The 18,224-nt window shown below is 45.3% G+C and overlaps 1 protein-coding gene across 1 annotated transcript in view; it reads right to left on the bottom strand.

Annotated features, from left to right (window-relative positions):
• TSPAN17 (tetraspanin 17) overlaps window positions 1-18,224 on the bottom strand; it is a 144,895-nt gene that overhangs the window by 37,031 nt on the left and 89,640 nt on the right. Inside the window, exon 4 of the mRNA XM_082256848.1 lies at window positions 8,546-8,716. Within this exon, the coding sequence (XP_082112974.1) occupies window positions 8,546-8,716 (171 nt within the window). The remainder of the gene's footprint in view (window positions 1-8,545; window positions 8,717-18,224) is intronic.

Here is an 18,224-nt window from a genome sequence, read left to right as displayed (position 1 = left end):
ATTTGTGTTTATCTCACATTTAAAGTTATATCTTTCGATTGGATATTGAAGCGCATTTTTGTTTTTCCTTTTGAACTTAAACAGATAAGGTATTGTAGCAAACATCATCGCGAGAGCAATAATTCCAGCACCAAACCTCTTGTGTAACGCTAAACTGGTAGCCTGCACCTATGGAGATTTCTAAAGAACATAGTTTTTTATCATTATACAGGTTTACACAATTTTAAAGTGTGCCATGTCCTATAGGTACCCATTTACTCAGTGTAACATCTTTTCTATTTTTACAAAAAAAAAAAAGTGTGGGATTGAGGGGGTTATTTACTATAACTAGAGTGCAAAATCTGGTGCAGCTCTGCATAGAAACCAATCAGCTTCCAGGTTTTATTGTCAAAGCCTAATTGAACAAGCTGAAGTTAAAATCTGATTGGCTACCATGCACAGCTGCACCAGATTCTGAGCGTACTGGTTTTAGTAAATTTACCCCATAGTGTTTGTGCGCACTAAAATTCATGAGAAAAAAAAAAAAGGGGGGGGGGGGGGATTTATGACTTACCGTAAAATACATTTCTCATGTTCATATACAGTGGGTAAGGAAAGTATCCAAACCCCCTTAAATTTTTCACTCTCTTGTTATATTGCAGCCATTTTCTAAAATCATTTAAGTTCATTCTTCTTCCTCATGAATGTACACATAGCACCCCATACTGACAGAAAAACACAGAATTGTTGACATTGTTGCAGATTTATTAAAAAAGAAAAACTGAAATATCACATGGTCCTAAGTATTCAGACCATTTGCTGTGACACTCATATTTAACTCAGGTGCTTTCCATTTCTTCTGATCATCCTTGAGATGGTTCTACACCTTCATTTGAGTCCAGCTGTGTTTGATTATACTGATTGGACTTGATTAGGAAAGCCACGCACCTGTCTATATAAGACCTTCCAGATCACAATGCATGTCAGAGCAAATGAGAATCATGAGGTCAAAAGGAACTGCCTGAAGAGCTCAGAGACAGAATTGTGGCAAGGCACAGATCTGGCCAAGGTTACAAAAAGATTTCTGCTGCACTTAAGGTTCCTAAGAGCACAGTGGCCTCCATAATCCTCAAATGGAAGACGTTTGGGACGACCAGAACCCTTCCTAGAGCTGGCCGTCCGGCCAAACTGAGCTACCGGGGGAGAAGAGCCTTGGTGAGAGAGGTAAAGAAGAACCCAAAGATCACTGTGGCTGAGCTCCAGAGATGCAGTCAGGAGATGGGAGAAAGTTGTAGAAAGTCAACCATCACTGCAGCCCTCCACCAGTCGGGGCTTTATGGCAGAGTGGCCCGACGGAAGCCTCTCCTCAGTGTAAGACACATGAAAGCCTGCATGGAGTTTGCTAAAAAAACACCTGAAGGACTCCAAGATGGTGAGAAATAAGATTCTCTGGTCTGAGGAGACCAAAATAGAACTTTTTGGCCTTAATTTTAAGCGGTATGTGTGGAGAAAACCAGGCACTGCTCATCACCTGTCTAATACAGTCCCAACAGTGAAGCATGGTGGTGGCAGCATCATGCTGTGGGGGTGTTTTTCAGCTGCAGGGACAGGACGACTGGTTGCAATTGAGGGAAAGATGAATGCGGCCAAGTACAGGGATATCCTGGACAAAAACCTTCTCCAGAGTGCTCTGGACCTCAGACTGGGCCGAAGGTTTACCTTCCAACAAGACAATGACCCTAAGCACAGAGCTAAAATAACGAAGGAGTGGCTTCACAACAACTCCGTGACTGTTCTTGAATGGCTCAGCCAGAGCCCTGACTTAAACCCAATTGAGCATCTAAGGAGAGACCTAAAAATGGCTGTCCACCAACGTTTACCATCCAACCTGACAGAAATGGAGAGGATCTGCAAGGAGGAATGGCAGAGGATCCCCAAATCCAGGTGTGAAAGACTTAAGAAAGAATACTTAGGACCATGTGATATTTCAGTTTTTCTTTTTTAATAAATCTGCAACAATGTCAACAATTCTGTGTTTTTCTGTCAGTATGGGGTGCTATGTGTACATTCATGGGGAAGAAGAATGAACTTAAATGATTTTAGCAAATGGCTGCAATATAACAAAGAGTGAAAAACTTAAGGGGGTCTGAATACTTTCCGTACCCACTGTACATGTTTGTTTAATACATGAAGTTCATTGATGGACACAGCTCCATAGGATTCTTGACCACTGGGGTTATACTGCCCCCTACAGGGAGTAGGACACCAAGCAGAAAAAAAGAACTTGCGCCTATGGGCAGTCCCAGGAGGTTTACTCCACCTCTCTGCTATAGGTACTCAGTTTTGTACAAGCAGTATCAGAAGTATTCCAACTTCATAGATGGGTGGGTGCGGTGTCTGTCAATGAATGTGAGAGAAATGGATTTTACAGCAAGTCAAAAATCCCATTTTCTCTTTTGTTCATTGATGGACAGAGCTCCATAGGATTCTTGACCATTGGGAAGTCCCAAAGCAGTGCCAACATGAGGGGTGGGAACAGCAAAAAAAAAATCCCAAGGCAAACCATTAGCGAACCAGGTAACAGGAGCTCCACAAACAACTGGAGCCCACCTGAACAATACACCCCCAAAGAGGGAACGGATTCTCTAAACAGCAGCCTGCAAAACCTTGCGGCCAAAGGAAGCATTCGCAGATGTCAACACATCCACTTTATAGAATTTTGTGAAAGTGTGCACTGACAACCAAGTGGCCACCTTGCAAACCTGCATCACAGACGCCTGAGGGCGCAAGGTCCAAGAATCACTAAGAGCCCGAGTAGAGTGTGCCGTTCTAGGGAAAGGAGGAACTGGACCCTTAATCTAATAGGCCTGAGTCACCGTCTGTCTGATCCATCTTGGAATGGTTGCAGAAGAAGCAGACAGTCCTTTTCTAGGTCCATCCGTGAGCACAAATAGCAAGTCGGACTTCCGAAAAGACTCCGTAGCTGCAAGGTACACCAGAAACGCCTAAACCACATTCAAGGTAAATAAAAATTTCCTTATGATGTTTGGGCCTGGGACACAGGGAAGGCAACAATGTCTTCATTCAAATGGAAATCAGAGACTACTTTAGAAAGGAACGACAGACCGGGGCAAAGAACCACCTTATTTTTGTGAACCAATGAATAAGTGGTACAACAAGATAATGCCACCAACTCAGACACCCTGTGAGCTGAGGTGATTGCCACCAAAAAGGCCACCTTCTGGGACAGCGCAAGCAGGGGACTCTCCTGAATATTTTCAAAGGGAGGCTTCTGGAGAAACGAAAAACACCAAGTTCAGATCCCAGGGCGGTAGAGGAGATCACGCTGGTGGATTCAAATGTCGAGCCCCTTGAATATTAGGCACAACCACCAGTGAGTGCGTGGCCAGGGGCCGTTGAAAGAAGACTACCAAGGCAGACGCCTGGCCCTCGATGGTACTCAAGGCCAATTTCTGCTCAACCCACCATTGAAGGAAGGTCATGATCCGAGCCAACGAAAAAGAGCCAAGTGTCGTCACATACTACGAAATGAACACTTCCCAAGTATGATGGTAGAATTTCCTAGTCCGTAGACTTTCTAGCTTTCAGCAGTGTCGGAATCACCTACTCAGGTAAACCTCTATCCTTCAGCACCAGGCTTTCAACAGATAAACCGTCAAATCCAGCGACTGTAAAGCAGAATGGAAGATTGGCCCTTGGGACAACAGATCTTCCGCGAGAGGCAGTCTCCAAGGGATGTCTGTGACCAGCCACACCAGGTCAATGTACCAAGATCGGCGAGGCCAGTCTGGGGCCACTAGAATGACCAGAATCCCTTCTGCCTCGATCCTGCGCAAGAGCCTCGGCATAAGCTTGAGAGGGAAAGCATAGATCAGATGATACTAGCCCCAAGGGCCATCAAGGCGTCCGTCAAAGGATCCTCTGACCGTGCCACAAACCTCTGAACTTTTCTGTTGACCGGGGACGCCAACAGATACACTTCGGGGGTGCCCCACCCGAGACATATCTGATGAAACACATCCGGGTGAAGGGACCACCCCCCTTGGTCCATTGCCTGCCGACAGATAATCCGCTTGACAGTTTTCCACTCCAGAAATGTGTACAGCGGAGAGAGCCAGAATGAAGAGTTCTGCCCACCGTAGAATGCCAGCTACCTCCAGAGCTGCCAACACACTTCTTGTTCCACCCTGTTGATTGACAGAAGTCACTCTCATGGTGTTGTCCGACTGAATCCGCACTGGAAACCCTGAAGATGATCGGGTGATCAGGCTGTGCCTGGATCACTGGACGGGATCATTTATCAGCAGTCTGGACTCTTCCAGCGTCCAAACACCCTGTGTGGAGCTCTGCCCCAGGACACTTCCCCACCAGACAGACTGGCATCCATAGTGACAACTGTCCAATACAAGGTGAGAAAGGATTTTTCCCTGTCGAAGAGCTGGAGAGAGCAGACCCACCAGACCAGAGACCCTTTTGTTTCCTGGCTCAGCCAGATCTGATTGTCCAGAGACTTTGAACACCTGTCCCATTTTACCAAGATCTCCCTTTGCAGGGACCTCATATGGAACTGTGCAAATGGAACCGCCTCAGAATTCGATACCAGCACCCGCATGCAAGTTCAGGGGAGGACCATCTGCTGGACAGCAGGAAATAAAAATCGCAGCATGCAACTTCTGGAGCTTGCCCAGAGGAAGCAACACTCTGGCTAGAGTTGAATCCAGAGTCAGACCCAGATAATCCAATTTTCAGGATGGAATCAGAGCAGACTTCTGGTAATTCAGAAGCCAGCCAAACTCCCTCAGAGTCTGTATAGTGATCTCCACGTTGTCCATTAGAACCGCAGAGGGCTCCTCTCCCAAGAGGAGGTTGTCCAGGTAACCTATTATTGCAATTCTCCACTGATAAAGCAATGCCAGAACCGGAGCCAACACTTTTGTGAAGACCTGAGGGGCGGAGGCGAACGCCACAAACTGAAAACGCTCTTCTCCTACAGCAAAGCGGAGGAAGCGCTGGTGACAAGCACAGATTGGAATGTGCAAGTAACTATTCTTGATGTCTATAGGAGGCAAGAAAATCCCCAATGTAGGGATGCCACTACCGTGCAAATAGACTCCATCCTGAACTTCTGTACCCGCACAAAGCAGTTCAGAGCCTTAAGATCCAGAGTCTGACACCTTGTCCTCTTCCTTTGGGACCGTAAACAGGTTTGAATAAAAACCCTGAAACTGTTCTAGGGTCAGAACTGGGACAATTTCACCCTGAAGAAGCAGATCTTGTACCGCCCCAAAGAGAGCTTGCAATCGGTACAGGGACAGGCGTACATTGGAAGGGACAGGCGTACATTGGAAGGAAAGAACCTTTCTGGAGGAACAAAACTATCCTGTAGCCGGACCGTTTCACCTGTGGACCAATTTGTCTTGCACCAAGGAGGTCTATGGGCCCCGGGAAACCAGCGAAGACGTACCCGCCCCCCCCCACCCCAGGTACTGGTGAGGGCGCACCTTAATGCTGAATGGGCCTTGTTCGGGGGTCTAGAGAATCCTGCTTTCGGCTTGCCAGACCAAGGCTGCATAGAACTTCCCGAGGACGATGTGAAAGGTTATGAACCCTTGTCAGTGGATCCTGAGGGATGAAAAAAAATTTATTGCGAGTCGAGAAAGCAGATAAAGTAAAACCTTTTTAGGAGGTCTGGTCCGCTTATGGCCCAACAAATAAGCCACAATACTTGCCCAAGTACCACCACTGAAACAGAAAGCCTAGAAATCAGGGGAGCGGCATCCGAAGAGGCATCACAGATAAAACTGTAGCTCCTGGATCAACTGGTCCGCCAATTCAGCAAAGACAGAGGAAGGCTGCTCACCCTACAGGTCACCACGCGAAAGTTTAGCCCACTTGGTCAGAGTTTGCGACACCAGGGCACTGGTGAAGACCGGCCTAAGCACCGAACCCGCAACAGCGAACATTTTGCAGACCACAGCCTCCACCTTTCGGACAGCCGGATCCCTAAAGGCTGGCGATTCCTGAACTGAATCATAGTCGCCTTATTCAACTTGGAAACCGGGGGGGTCCACCACTGGTGGAACAGTCCACTTTTTAAGGAGAGTCAGCTGACCAGAAGGGGATGGAGCTCTCCTTTCTGCAAGGAGACTCTGGTATGTGGCTCACAGGCATCCCTGGACTGGAGGAGGCCCTTTTCATGACCACTGAGGGTAATCGACTTGACGGGCAGCTATGTAAGTGTCAGTGACAAATTGCCAACCTCCACCACTGATCCCAACCCACCATTGCTGCCTCTTACTGATCCCACACCACAGGTTTCATCCCTATCCCCCCCATCACTTCTAAAACAGAGATCCTTAGTGGTGGGGGGATGGGATCAGTAAAAGGCAGGGGAGGATGGCACCACCACTAATCCCACCCCTCCTCACCCACTGACCGCACCCTCACTGATCCCACCCCCCCTCACTGATCCCCCCTCCCCCTCACTCACCACCATCACTGATCCCACCCCCACCACCACCACTTATCCCACCCCCCAACACCATCGCCGCCACTGATTTCAACCCCCACCCCCATCGCTGCCACTGATCCCACCCCCCACCACCAACGCCGCCATTGATCCCAGCCCCTCCTCACCATCTCCGACACTGATCCCAGCCCCTCCTCACCATCGCCGCCACTGATCCCAGCCCCTCAACATCGCCGCCACTGATCCCACCCCCATTGCCTTTACTGATCCTACCACCATCGCCGCCATTGATCCCACCCCCATTGCCTCCACTGATCCCACCCCCATTACCCGCCACTGATCCCACCCTCCTTCCACCATCGCCTCCACTGATCCCACCCCCATAACCCGCCACTGATCCCACCATTCTTCCACCATCGCCTCCACTGATCCCACCCCCATTACCCGCCACTGATCCCATGCTCCTTCCACCATCGCCACCACTGATTCCAGCCCCTCCCCACCATCGCCATATATATGCACAGGCATAGCAGCCCACATTACATTATTATATAGCCATCAAGCAGTGCCTACCTGGTGATGACTGGTCCTGGTGCTCCGATCCGATGGCCTGGTCATTAAGGGGGCAAATCCTGCAGGAGGACCGGTGTTTTTATCTATAAATGCCTTTACTGTTGCTTTAGGCCTGGTTCACATGTATGCGGGTTGGCCGTTCACATGTATGCGGGTTGGCCGTTCACATGTATGCGGGTTGGCCGTTCACATGTATGCGGGTTGGCCGTTCACATGTATGCGGGTTGGCCGTTCACATGTATGCGGGTTGGCGGCCCACATTTGCACAGGCATTGATTTGAATGGGCTTGAGCTGCTATGCCTGCGTTTTCGGCTGAAAAAAGGAGCATGAAGAATTTAAAAAAATGCAGTGGCCGTGAAATCCATCCTTCTTTTGCACCATGCGACTTACCTGCAGTTGCTGCACACGCAAACTGTGTTTTTAAATGCTGGGCACACGTATATAAAAAATGCAGAAAGCTTGCCAGAGCAGGAACTGCAGGTAAGTCGCATGGTGCAAAAGCAGGATGGATTTCAAGGCCACTGCATTTTTTTAAATGCTGCATGAACATTTTTTATGCGGAAAATGAGGGCATAGCAGCCCAAGCCCATTCAAATCAATGGTCTGCTATGCCTGTGCAAATGTGGGCCGCCAACCCGCATACATGTGAACCACCAACCTGCATACATGTGAACCACCAACCCACATACATGTGAACCAGGCCTGAACCAGGCCTAAAGCAATAGTAAAGTAATTTATAAATAAAAACACCGGTCCTCCTGCAGGTTTAACCACTTCTGGACCACAAGGATTTGCCCCCTTAATGACCAGGCCATCGGATCGGAGCCAAGCGCCAGGACCAGTTATCACCAGGTAGGCCACACACAGCTTGATGGCTTATTTTAGGCCTGGTTCACAGAGTCTGGACTGACTATATAATTATGTGCAAAAGTGAACCAAAGTCCCTAAATTCAGCAATGAAATTCAAGTGAGGTAGAAATTGAATAATTTAAATTTAATAATTGAATACCGTCATAATACCGTATACCATGGCAAAACCTTAATCAATTAAATCGCAGCATGAAAATCTGATACCGTCACAAGTATAACGCAGTGGTCAAGAATCCTATGGAGCTGTGTCCGTCAATGAATGAAAGACAAAATTTGCTTTGAAAAACCACTGCACAAATATTGGGACATAAACCTGTGCAACTACCAACATTTTTTTCGTCTCAGCCCTTTGCTTTTAAAAAATATAATATAAAGCCAATTTTTACATGTATGAGTGTCAGAATTGGCTTGGCCAAGCTAGTGGGCAAAAGCAATACACCTTTTTTATCCAGCTGTTACAAAAAGGCATGTTCTCTAGAGTTTCCACTAGAGGGCAGCAGAGGCATGGCACTGAACTACATGAATACGGACATTACAGCATTCAAAGTTAAAATAAGTGTGGGAAAATCTATGCAACAAGAAGCTGGGACAGTCACTGACAAAGTACAAATACTAAACAGATTCACACTTACATATTCCTGAGCAAAATCAATGAGGTTTTGCAGGTCTATATCATCACGATATGCCTTCACATTGTTGTTAATAAAGAAGTTGAGTTGATCTTTAATCCAGTCCTTAAACACAAAGGCCAGGATCCCAGCAGTCAGCTCAAGGAAAAAGATCAGCCCCAGGAAGACCGAAAACTGCAAAAGGGGAGAAAATAGATGATCAAAAAAGAACCTGGTAACAGCGGTTATTCTGCATTCAAAACTTTATACTGAACTCCCAATGGCTAATCATTGTATAACTGAAGAATGTACATCTGCTTGACTTCACACACATCAGGATGTTAAGCGCCGGTTCACACTACCGCGACGCTACTTCCAGGGGCGACCTCCGAGATCGCGGTGCGAGCAGCGCGCCGCGACCTCGGAGCGGTCGCCACGGACTTCACAACATTGAAGTCTATGGCGGTCGCCTCCTGGTCGCCCCAAAGAAGCTCCGGACCCTTTTTCTAGGTCGGAGCGACTTGTGTCGCTCCTATTAGAACGGGTCCGCAGCTTCCCTATGGAAGGGGGCGACCTGCGGGGCGACCAGGTCGCCTCACAGGTCGCCCTAGTGTGAACCGAGGCTAAACTAGTTGTTGCTTAAAATGAGAAAAACAAACAAAAAAAAAAAAAAAAAAAACCACACCCGAGCAGCACATCTCTACAACACATGCACATTTCCCAATGTTTTCTCTTTAAAACACTAAAAGTACAAAAATACCTGTATTTTCCAAAAATCCAGTGTGCTCCTTGAGCTTAGTTTAAAATTTGGAGGGGACGGGGGCCAGTGAAAACAGGCTATTTGAGCTGTATTTTTACTGTCCTCCTGCGGCCAACTTAAAGTAATTGTTATTTGAAAAAAAGAAAAAAGTGGAACCTTTTACAAACATGGTACACTCACCTGCTCTGTGCAATGGTTTTGCACAGAGCAGCCCTAATCCTCTTCTCCTGTCGATGCTCCTGGCCCCTCCCCCCTGCTGAGTGCCCCCAGAGCAAGCCGATTGCTTTGGGGGCAAGCATGCGTGCTCGATTCTGAGCCGCCTCTATGTTCCTATGTGACAGAGCACGGCTCGGCCCCATCCCCCACTCCCTCCTCAATGGCTGCGATTGATAGCATATGGGAGCTTCGGCTATCGTGCACATCGCTGGATGGGGAGATCAGGCTCAGGCAAGTATATGGGGGGGCTCTGAACACTAAGTGCTGGTTCACAAATGTGCGATGTCAGACATCGCATGTGATTCGCACCACACTGCTGTGCAAATCACATGCGATGTGATTTCAGCCATACAGTTTGCATGGCTGAATTTGCATTGCATTTGGACCAAAGTTGCACAGGACCCTTTTTTTGGTCCGCACCAGAATCAAATAGAAAGGGTGTTCACACCTATGCGATCCGATTCCTGTCCGAACTGACAGTTCCCACTTCGATATGCAAACTAATCTAGGGGGGCGTCGTCAACTTTGTATTGAAACTCCCAGCAGTTCTCATATGGCAGTGTGAACTGCCTGCGAGTCGAGTGCGATCCAGGAACCCACAGTGGATTCTCAAAGTTCCTGCATCGAACCAATGTGGGAACCGGTGTTAAAGATTTTTTTTTTTATCTTCATGCATACAATGTATGAAGGTAAAAAAACCTTCAGCCTTTAGAACCACTTTAAGCTGTAAAGGGAACCAGACCGGGATGTACCCATGCTAATTTGCTCCATAATAGTGGCAGAAAAAATAAATAAATCACTCCCATTAAAGTGACTGGGGTTGCAATGCAACTGTATTACCATTCAAACCTAAATAATAAAGTATATAATCCACTGCAGATCACTTTTTACAGGCCAACACAAAAGTGTAAACAAGCTCTTACATAGTTACATAGTAGTTGAGGTTGAATAAAGACAATAGTCCATCTAGTTCAACCTGTGTAGGCGCACGTGGCTGTAATCATCTCTCATACCCCTTAATGTTCTGATTCTTGAGATGTACGTCCCAAGAGTCTTTTGAAAGTAGCCATACTTCCCGCAGAAACTACTTTTTGTGGTAGAGAATTCCACAATCTTGTAGCCCTAACAGAAAAGAACCACCTGCGTTGCCTGAGGTTAAAACGCTTCTCCTCTAATCGCATTGTATGGCCTCGAGTCCTCATGCAATCCTTGCGACTGAATAGCTTTTTTTCTATGCGGAGATCACCATTGAGGTATTTATAAATTGCTATCATGTCCCCTCTCAGGCGTCTTCTCCAGGGAGAATAAATTAAGCGATTGTAGAAGCTCTTCATAAAAAGGTCCTCCAATCTCCTAATTAGTTTAGTTGTCCTTCTCTGGACTCTCTCCAGCTCCAACACATCCCTCCTGAGGACTGGCGACCAGAACTGGACAGAATACTCCAGATGCGGTCGGACCAGAGTTTTATAAAGTGGAAAGATTATAGTTTTATCTCTGGAATACATCCCTTTCTTTATGCATGCTAATATTCTGCCGGCTTTGGTAGCTGCCGCTTGACATTGCATACTATTGCTTAGTCTATCCTCTACCAAGACTCCCAGATCTTTCTCCATTTTTTATTCCCCCAAAGGTTCCCCCCCTAAAGTGTATTGTGTTTTTATGTTTTTAGTCCCCAAGTGCAAAACCTTAAACTTCTTCACATTAAACCTCATTTGCCATGTCGTTGCCCACTCTGTTATTTTGTTCAGGTCATTCTGTAGGATATCTGCTTCTTGCTGTGCAGTTATTGCCCTGCCCAATTTTGTGTCATCTGCAAAAACTGATATAGAACTACTGATCCCGTCCTCAATGCTGTTTATGAATAAATTTAACAAGGTTGGTCCCAGGACTGAGCCACCTCAGACCAGTCTGAGTATGCGCTGTTTATTACCACCCTTTGGACACACCCTTTTAGCCAGTTCTGTATCCAAGAGCAAACCTTGTGGTTGAATCCTGCAGACCTTATTTTATAAATTAAGTGCTTGTGGGGAACTGTATCAAACGCCTTAGCGAAATCCAGGTACACTACATCCACTGGTCTCCCCCCTATCTAGCTCACAGCTCACCACCTCGTAGAATGTTAAGAGATTGGTTTGACAAGAACGCCCATTTGTAAACCCTTGCTGATTACTGCTGATGATGTTGTTGTCTTTAGCAAACTCTACGATATAGTCCCTTATCATCCCCTCCAGAAGTTTACATACTATCGATGTCAGACTGACCGGCCTATAATTTCCCGGGACATGCCTCTGCCCTTTTTTGAATATCGGTATCAAGTTAGCTTTCCTCCAATCCCCTGGTACATTTCCTGTCATAATACTGTCAGCAAAGATCAGGAACAGTGGTCTGGATATAGTTTTACTAAGTTCTTTGAGTACTCTCGGATGTACGCCATCCGGGCTTGGCGATTTATTTGTGTTAATTTTATCTAGCCTTTCCCCGATTTCACCCTCTGTTAGCCATAGCGGCAAATCCTGAGAATTACTACTAACCATACAGTCATGGTCAGTGTACCCCTCCTTTTCCTGTGTAAAGACTGAGGAGAAAAAAAGCATTAAGCACGGTTGCCTTTTCAGTGTCCTCTGTAACCATCCTCCCCTCATCGTTAATTATGTGTGCAACATGCTCTGCCCTAGTTTTTTTGCGGTTGATAAATTTATAGAATGTCTTAGGGTTCTTTTTACTATCCTCTGCTATTGGTCTCTCGAAGTTGATTTTAGCCATTTTAATTTTGTATTTACTTTTCTTATTTGCCTCCTTGTTTTGCAGGAAAGCCAATACTTTGCCCTCTGATTTATATTTCTTGAAGGCCATTTTTTTCCCCTAATAAGTTTAACATTACGGTTTAGCCAGCCAGGTTTGGTTTTGTCTCTTCTAAATTTCCCATAGGAATGCAATGCGAGATGCATTTGTTTAATATGTTCCTAAAGCATTCCCATTTTTCCTCGGACTTCCTGTAATTAGCTGACAATAGGGTTTACTTACTAAAGGCAAATCCACTGTGCACTACAAGTGCACTTGAAAGTGCAATAGCTGTAGATCTGAGGGGGGACATGCAAGGAGAATAAAAAAACAGCATTTTTGCTTGCACATAATTGGATGATAGCAGAGCTTCCCCTCATTTCAGATCTTCCCATCAGATTTACAGTGACTGCACTTCTAAGTGCACTTCCAGAGCACAGTGGAGTTAGTAAATCAACCCCAATGTCTCTCCTGCATTGTAATCTTGACTGGTCAACCTTGTAACTAGTTCTCCTCTGCAAGGCTATTGAATAGCCTACCCTTTATTATGGAGGAGGAAAATGGAAGAGGTGTTTGAGGCTGTGAGTATCAGGTACTGACAGCGTTCAGGAGCGGATTGAGGCTGAACCCAGAACGTTACCACACTGGCGCTGGAAAGGATGAGGGCACTGGTGGACGACTTGAAAAAGCACATGCACACGAAATGCGTAGTCACAGCAACAGGGACGCATGCGTTCCACGCTGGTCGAATGGCTTCTCTTCTGGGTATAGTGCTTCCGACAAGGCGCCTCAGTGACGGCATCCGGTCGCGCCGGCGGTGTCTGGCTTGGATTACCTGCAGCAATCACCATCTTTAGCCACGGTGCTCGGAGGTCTCCTCACGGTTCACCCTACCCAGGCCTCATTCATCCACCAGTGCCCTCGCCTTTTCCAGCGCCAGTGTGGTAACGTTCTGTGTGTCATCTGGACCACACATTTTTTTTAAATGTTACAAATAAAAGGACAGTACTTTTATCGATTATTTCCCATGGATTATTGGTTTCACTCTCCAGCACCAGCCTCAAACTCCTGAGCGCTGTCAGTATATGTTGTTCTTATCGGTTTGCATTTATTTCCATGCAACAAGTCAGCAGCATAGTTGAACTGAGATTATAACTTTGCACTCTGTTGCTTATATAACTCCTAAGTGGGGGTTTATAGCATTTAGCACCTGGAACTTACTTGAGGTTTGTGTTTGAGGCTGTGCTCGAGCCAGGAGACTTGGGCAGGGCTGATAACACGGCTTGCGATTTTTGTGCAGCAGAGACAGTGTTGTCAGCAAACTATAGGAAATTAGAAGCACACTTGGATTTCTGTCCGATCAACATTATGGAGCGCACGATTAGATATCCACTAGTTCCAGACCAAGATAGGCTTATCGTCATACCCTGCTGAAGGCCCCTTGTGTGGACACCAAAAACATATGCACCGGATGTACAAAGGCTACAAATTCCTCTGCATTTATTCTGTTCATTTTTTCTTAGATTAGATTTGTGTAGGCCTCAAACTGTAGATTTTAATTGCATGCATTTTCTACCTTTATTGGCTTCCTTTACCAATTCTTGTTGTCAGCAGCTGGAATTTTTTATCACTGTATTCTTTTTCTTACAGCTTCTAAATAAACAGCTTTCACTGAAAATATACTTTTTACAGGTTGTTAAGTTTTACAGTTGAAAAACATTTTATTTTAGAGGCCAACACTGACGTACTGTAAGGTTTGTTCAAAAGGAGAGGAATGGGAAGCAGTTCGAACCTGCCAGGTGTAAAATACTCGGTTGAGATTTCTCGTGTCAGGTTTCAAATGCAGTGTGTGTCCTCCTTGAGGGGGAATTTCTCCTCTTTTCTGTCTGGCTCTTGTCACTTGGACAAGAAAGAAAGAACACTTCCTGGTTGAGACTCAAGGCAGTAAGCTTTTATTCACATCTGCACATACTGGGAATGCACATAACACTTGCGGTGCCGTTTATGGTTAACAGCAACCCAAATGCGGCAGCATGCAGAAACTTACAACAAAACATGAACTGAAACCCAGCAAAAAGCCACATTTGTCACATATAAGGTAGCCCATTGAAATCAATGGGTTGTCCTATGTGTGTCATATAAAAATCACACCAAAAAAAAAAAAAAAAATAAAATCCCACACACGTTTCAGACAAACTCGGTGTGAATGGGGCCTTATAATCTTGAGCAGGCCCTATACCTCCCACTATACTAGAATTTTTTTTTTTTCCCTTTGTCCACACTGTAGCAGTGGGTAGGAAGCACAGAAGCAGGGGTGGAATGGTGTCCTGTCATTTTCTGTTGGTACATCAGTTTATATAGCCAAGAGTCATCACAAAAATTATATAACAGATGCTGGACTAGCGCTATTAAACCCACAGTGTGAGGGGAGAATTTTAAAAACGACCCAGCCATCCATCTCTGCTTAGACTCTACTCCATGGACTTTGTATCTATATACACATGAAACATGTATCATTATTGTGTTTATTATTAGTTTTTGATTCTCTATGGCCCCTTTCACACGGACGCTCCGTATGTCCGCATATCATCCCATCCATTTGCGGATGATATACGGACATAATGTATGTCTATGTGATTGCGGATGTCAGCGGATGACACCGATGACATGCGATTTTGCATCCTGTTTTTTTAAACGGAAGAAAAATAGGGTTCTGTTCCATTCCAAAAAACGGGACAGAACTGAAAGAACGCAAATCGGATGTCAGCGGATGCTCATCCGCTGACATCCGCAATCCCATTGACATGCATTATGTCCGTATATCATCCGCAAACAGATGGGGTGATATACGGACATATGGAGCGTCCGTGTGAAAGGGGCCATAGAGAATCAAAAACTAATAATAAACACAATAATGATACAGGTTTCATGTGTATATAGATACAAAGTCCATGGAGTAGAGTCTAAGTAGAGATGGATGGCTGGGTGGCTGCCGACTGTCAGAGTTAGGAGGGGACTCTGGGCATGGTAGACCAAGTAAAAAAAAAAAAGAGAACAGAGCAGCGCCACCTGTGTGTATTATTAAAATAATCCTATATTGGCATAAAAAGGTAATGCACTCACATGAGTGATAGGAAAGCAGGCTTTATAGCAAGTCATCCGGTCCGCTGCAGGGGAGGCAGGAGAGGTGTAGACAGCCCTGGGTCCTGGCTGTGTCATTGACTTCTGGCACTTCCTGGTGTCCTGTCGGCATCACAGCTTCTCCCTCATCAGATCCAGCGGAAGCGGGGCGGTGCTAGCGGTCGGGGCATGCGTGCCCCTTCGTCAATGGCCCTTTGTCAATTGCTGTAAAGCCTGCTTTCCTATCACTCATGTGAGTGCATTACCTTTTATGCCAATAAAGGATTGTTTTAATACTACACTCAGGTGGCGCTGCTCTGTTCTCTTTTTTATTTATCACAAAAATTATTAACATGCTGGCAAGAGGTTCTTCCACTTGCACACTATACAGCTACAAGAGGACAGTCTTCTAAAGTTGAGCTTGGTTCCAGCTTTTACAATCAAATCCATACAAAGCACTACATTGGTGAAAAGTAAATACATGTATGGCTTTTAAAGGGGATCTTCCATACAGTAGCATTTCCCATAACACATGACATTCTAGCAGGTACTAGGGATGCACCGACCCGATATTCGGATCGGATATCGGCACCGATATGGCCATTTTAGATGGATTGGTAACATTGACCGATCCGGTTTTTGCTGAGTAAGGGCTCAGCCATCCCTTACTAGGTGCAGTAGTAGTATGGGATGGGAGCCGCTACTTCCTGTATAGGTCCGGCTCACAGGCGGAGTGATATCAGATGCACTCTGCTTCATGTGTGTGGCTCCTCCATTCACAGACAGTGGCTTTGCTCTGTACTGCAGCCACTTGCTTTGTGTGTAGCTCCGGATCGGTTCCGGTATCGGCGATTTCACAACCCCAGATATCGGTATCAGTATCGGGTCCAAAAAAGTTGGATCGGTGCATCCCTAGCAGGTACCATTTTAAAGAGGAGGATTTTAAGAAACTCTGCCTTAATACACAATAGGATCATCGGTGGGTAAAATCTATGCATTTGGATTTTTTTTTTTTTTTTTTACGGGATTTGTATGGGATACTTTTGCTAAAGTGTTTTTATAATATAAGGAGCTCTCTTTTTCAACTGTCCCCTGGGCACACCGCTATACTCCTATTCTGTGGCGCCAGGACCTATAGAGTCCGGTGTGTGTTTTAGCATCGTTCAGAGTGCCCCACACTGTGCCAGAGTAAGCTAGACACAGCAGGGGCCAAGCCTCTCCTCCCCTACGGCTCAATTCAAATGCATACAAGTTAGTTTCAATATGTATTTTTCCTAAAAAGCAGATTATTTTAATTAGACCTGTGGTTAGGTATGGTGTAGGTAGAAGTTGCCCATCTCTTCAACCCAAGACAAAAAAAAATCGTCAAAACTGCAGAGAGTCCTTCTTTGGGAACTGTGCTACTTGCAGTGCTGCGTTGATGCTAAAAATATGCAGCAAAGTCCATGCACTTGCTAAAACACTATCATGCAAGTTCCCTGTATGCACTTACTCTGATCAAAGAAAAAAGGGTCTGACAGGTTCCTGTGGGCAAAACTTGGAAAAAAAAGTTATTGAAAAGAATCAGCGGTCCAATGCAAGCCAGGCTGCTTCATTTATGCAAGGATTTGTGACAATTTTGTACATAAAAAACAGATACCATTTCCGATTAGTAATCTGGTACATGTAAAATTTGGGCGATTGTTTAAATTTTTTGTGAATTTCTAAACCGGTAAAAGGCTAGATGAGTTTTATAAAACTACCTTCTGTAGAAAAGTTCTTGAAGGAATGAGTCGTTTTGCCTTTTCCTGGAGGAAGTCAGAGGGATGAGACATCTGCTCAGTTTACAGTCATATGCATCAATGACTGTACAGGGATTATAGAAAAACACCACCTTTAACCACTTCCAGCCCCGAAAAGGTTTTACCCCTTTCTGACCAGGCCATTTTTTGCGACCCTGCACTGTCCTGATTTAACTGGCAATTGTGCGGTCCAGACACTGTACCCAAAAAAAATTGATGTCCTTTCTCACAAATAGAGCTTTCTTTTGGTGGTATTTGATCACCTGTTTTTTTTGTGCGCTATAAAACACAAAAAAAGACTGACAGTTTTGAAAAAAAAATGCATCGTCACTGTATAAATACAGGTACGTGATTTTGCGCTTAAGGGCCGCCCTACCGCAGTATATGTACGGGGTAAAAGCAGGTAAAATAATCACATTTTGTTGCTTTACAGCCTAAGATTAAGACCGAAAAAATGTTTTAGCTGTACTTACTTGCAACTTAAAAACAGCCTAGTGAAAAAAGACCAACATGTCAGAAAAAAATGTAATCAGTCAAAAAACAAATCAAATCAAAAACAGAACCACTGAGTTGAAAAAAGGATGCCCCCCCCCCTCTTATGTCAGTATTTTGTTGGACCACTTTTTGCTTTAATTACAGCCTTTAGTCTGTTGTGATATGCATCTACTAACTTTGCAATATTTGCCAACTCTACTTTTCAGAACTGCTCATTTGATGGTGACCATTTGTGGACTACAGTCCTAAAAGTCATTCCACAGATTTTCAATGGGGATTTAGGCTGGCCATACACTATACAATTTTCTTGTTCAACTTTCCTTTAGATTTACCAAAACCATGTAATGTAGGGTCAAACCTAAACACTTTCAATTTGTATGCAATCAGGCAGGCCCTTGCACTACATAGTTAAAGGTAAATCTAAAGGAAATTGAATAAGAAAATTGTATAGTGTATGGCCAGCCTAAGTCTGGGATCTGGCTTGGCCATGCAAGAACATTGACCTTTTTCTCCTTCAACCACTGTGAACTCATTTTTGCTGTGTGCTTTG

This window comes from Pelophylax lessonae (genome assembly GCF_965119305.1).
Source record: "Pelophylax lessonae genome assembly, chromosome: 4".
Taxonomy (NCBI): domain Eukaryota; kingdom Metazoa; phylum Chordata; class Amphibia; order Anura; family Ranidae; genus Pelophylax; species Pelophylax lessonae.
Note: the sequence above shows the minus strand (reverse complement) of the source record. Positions and strands in the feature narration are given on the sequence as shown.